At 38.3% G+C, this 3760-nt stretch overlaps 1 protein-coding gene across 1 annotated transcript in view; it reads left to right on the top strand.

The window, feature by feature from the left end:
• Nucleotides 1–564: 564 nt before the first annotated feature.
• Nucleotides 565–3760, top strand: part of LOC107096720 (pyruvate kinase PKM-like) — a gene marked incomplete at its 3' end in the record, with an annotated part of 17363 nt that continues 14167 nt past the window's right edge. The window contains exons 1-5 of the mRNA XM_015393499.1: nucleotides 565–716; nucleotides 1671–1849; nucleotides 1925–2016; nucleotides 2960–3091; nucleotides 3180–3366. Coding sequence (XP_015248985.1) covers nucleotides 1699–1849; nucleotides 1925–2016; nucleotides 2960–3091; nucleotides 3180–3366 — 562 coding nt within the window. The remainder of the gene's footprint in view (nucleotides 717–1670; nucleotides 1850–1924; nucleotides 2017–2959; nucleotides 3092–3179; nucleotides 3367–3760) is intronic.

Here is a 3760-nt window from a genome sequence, read left to right as displayed (position 1 = left end):
CAAGACTAAAAACACATTTGTTTAGGATTGCCTTCTACTATTTTAGTTAAACAGTTCAACTGGAACATATTTTCTTTAATCCAACATTTTTTAATATTCTTTTTTTGTTTCTGTATTTTTTATTTTATTTTATTTGTTTTTTATTTTTTCCTACTTGCTTTGATTCTGTTTTATCTTCCTGTATTTTAATCATGTAAAGCACTTTGCATTGTCTTTGTACTGAATTGTGCTATACAAATACCTTTGCCTTGCCTTGCCTTGCCTTGCAGGGCAGCCTAGCAGTGCTATCCCATTATACTGCTACAACACTTCCACTGATTATACAGAAGATAGAACATAGCAAATAAAAACTGTAATCATTTTAAAAGAAAACGGATTTATTCGATCGTTACGTCAATAAACACCAGCCAATCAAGATGTTAGAAACGTTTCTGCAAAAGTTAATGGTAAAAAAAAAAAAAAAAAAAAGCTGGTGTCTTATTGGTCACAGTGAGAGAGATCGCACCCAAACGCCACCGGACTCGACATTAACTCAAACTAAATAAATGACATCCAACACCAAACGGTCACCTCATCCATGACAGGTGGACTGCAGCGCGCGCTGTCCGGCGGCTGTTAAATGCATGCGCACAAGAAAATAGTCCCTGTGAGGATAAAAGGCACGCGCTGCAGCGGGGAGGGCGGCGCCTTGATCCCCTGCAAAGTTCACCCAGTAGGTAAGCAAAATTACAGGGAATTAAAACTTACAACAGCTTCTAACAGCCTTGATTTAAACTTGTTTTCTTTGTCATACATGCGTTATTATACATGGAAAACTTTTTTATATTTTCTATTCTGAAAATATACATTTAGAACAACAAATTAAAGACAACAAAGATAGTCTTACATATATTTATATATATATAGACTTTTATTACAGTAATGGGCTAATACACATTTTTATTGTTATTATTATTTAAATTATTGTTTTTTTTCTTTTGTAAATGTTAACATATCATCTTAGCAGGTTTCTTTATTAAATGAAAAACAAGGAAATTTTTAACAAATACCTTTTTTTAAAGCAAGTAAACTTTGTCATGATGGAGTAATGGCTGCTTGCTGTATTTTTAGTACAGTGACCTTTTGGAAACCTGTTCACACCACGTGCTCAATATGCTTTGATGAATTGATATTTAAATCTAAAAAGTTGATGTATTTCTTTTTGTGAAATATTAGTTTAATGAAATTTGTTTCCTGTCAAACTATATTTGTTTGATGATTTCAAACTGGGAAAATAGTGATATGTGACAGTTTGATGACCCTTATTAGCATTATAAATTAATTTGCTGTTTTTCAACTATTATTGCAGCCTAACTGCAGGAAAAACTGTTATTATTTGGCCTTTTGAAGTTTAGTTTAGTTTTGGACCTTTTTCTGTTGCACAGAAACAACTGTGAAGCAGGAGCATGCTGTATTTGTTTCTGCCCTTTGAACAAGCTATTTTCTAATTTCTTTCTTTTTCCACCTCTTTTTTCTAACTAGAGAGCCATATATAATGAGACACGAAGCGATTATCAGAATGCACGTTTTTAAAGACAGATTTTTAATGTTGTTAGTTTGTTTTGCTTTTCATATTGTTTGTTTGTAAACAATCCTCAGGCTGTCACACACTCCTTCCTCTGTCTCCGCAGGACGTTCCCTGCAGACACCGATCCAATCATGTCTAAGGCAAAAGACGCCGGCTCCAGCATCATGCAGACCCAGCAGCTGCAAGCCGCCATGGCCGACACCTTCATTGAGCACATGTGCCTGCTGGACATCGACTCTGAACCGGCCGTGTCTCGCAACACCGGCATCATCTGCACAATCGGTCAGACGCTTTGCCCCGATGCACAGATGCTCTGCTGATTCCTCTGTATAACATTAACCCAAATGTTCCCTATAGGACCTGCATCCCGAGCTGTGGAGACAGCCAAGGAAATGATCAAGGCTGGGATGAACATTGCAAGAATGAACTTCTCTCATGGGACACATGAAGTGAGTGATTTTTAAAGCTTTACGCTGATAAAACATCCTAAATGAGTCGCTCAACCGGCCTGGTGCAGCTACAGCCGCAGGTTGTCAGCCATGTGTTTCAGTGAATCAGGCTGACATTTCCACAGTCGGTAACATGATCCCCCAGCTTATAGTTGACCCCTCAGCACCCTGCCTGCATCTTAGGTTGAAAACTCTTTGGTTGGTCAGCGGCTGACCTTAACTTCCCGACCTCTTACCTTTAAAAGTCACGACCCCGATGACTGTCACCTGAGAGGAGATCCAGAATTATGTCTGGGGTCTTTAAAGGTTAACTGCAGCCCTTTTAGTAACGCCTAAAACTGCAGCTCAGCCTTGATGGATTAAATTCGAGAAAAAATACCAAATGTTCAGGTTAGTGAATAATCTTCCCTTTGGAAAATGAAAACCGACTTCTTGGTGTGGAGAGAAGGAGATAGATAGATAGCTGTGACCTCTGTCTCGTTGTTGTTGCAGTTGTCATTGCAGCTATAAATAGGAAACCTCACAGCGACAGCAGTAGAGGAGAGCATGTAGGAAAGGAAAACCGTAATCTGTGTTCGCTGTTTCAGGTCTAAGACTAATTTTTGCATGTTATACTTTAATATAGTTGTTGCAGTTTTGGTATTTTTTACAGCAGGAATTTGAATTGTTCACCTTTAAGGTCATTTTGTGTATTTAAAGCACAGCAGAGCTGAGGGTCCTGTGCTAAAAATATGTTGCAGCTTTGCTAACTGTATTTCATTTTGTAGCCGCCTCACAATATGAGCACCTGTTGCTTCGTTTGGCTGTTTGGGAATGGAGCATATTTGGAGACAAGCTTTTGTTTGCACAAATTAAACCTTAGTATTATTATTTTTTTTATTTTATTTAAATCCAGTAATTTTTACAGAGATTCTAAGGGTTGTGACATCTTTTTATGCCATAGTACCATGCAGAGACCATCAAGAATATCCGGGATGCGACTGAGAGCTTTGGGCCTGGATCTGTTGACTACAGGCCAGTGGCCATCGCTCTGGACACCAAGGGACCAGAAATTAGGACCGGTCTCATCAAGGGCGTGAGTTCTCTGCAGATAACAGGAGGCAGTGGTTTGATTTATGGAGGACTCATAACTGTAATGGCTTTTTTTTTTCTGTCTTCCTCAGAGTGGAACTGCTGAAGTGGAGCTGAAGAGGGGAGAAACCATCAAGGTCACTATCGACGATCAGTACAAGGAGAACTGTGATGAGAAAAATCTTTGGCTCGACTACAAAAACATCACCAAGGTGGTTGAGGTCGGGAGCCACGTCTACATAGACGACGGTCTGATTTCCCTCAAAGTTAAGGAAATCGGTAAGAACGAAATAACTAGCTGCTTTTTAAAATGTTTTAAAGACGTTTTAACCTCCAATTGTCCTTATATCATATTACGTAAAACCACAATCGTCATATTATTTCGGGGTGGATTTTGTGTCATAGACCAACGGTAACCAATTGAAAATCAGCAGGATCAGAATAAAGAAAATTATCAACCAGTTAAGATCCAGAGACATTTTTAATTAGAATCCAGTACTTTAAACAGAGTTTAACACTGAAATAAAATTAGGTGTTTATGCATCCAAATCTAAAGTGTTTGTTTAAGTAGAGAACAACAATCTTTCAGTTTGCTATAGAGACAATTTCCTGATTCCCATATTTTCTCAAACCCCTGAACTGATCGTTTGTTATTTTCTTTCTTTTTTCTGTC

The sequence above is a fragment of the Cyprinodon variegatus genome, unplaced genomic scaffold (genome assembly GCF_000732505.1).
Source record: "Cyprinodon variegatus isolate N-32 unplaced genomic scaffold, C_variegatus-1.0 Scaffold645, whole genome shotgun sequence".
NCBI classification, from domain to species: Eukaryota; Metazoa; Chordata; class Actinopteri; order Cyprinodontiformes; family Cyprinodontidae; genus Cyprinodon; species Cyprinodon variegatus.
The sequence above is the reverse complement of the archived record's forward strand: the minus strand, read 5'-3'. Positions and strand labels throughout refer to the sequence as shown.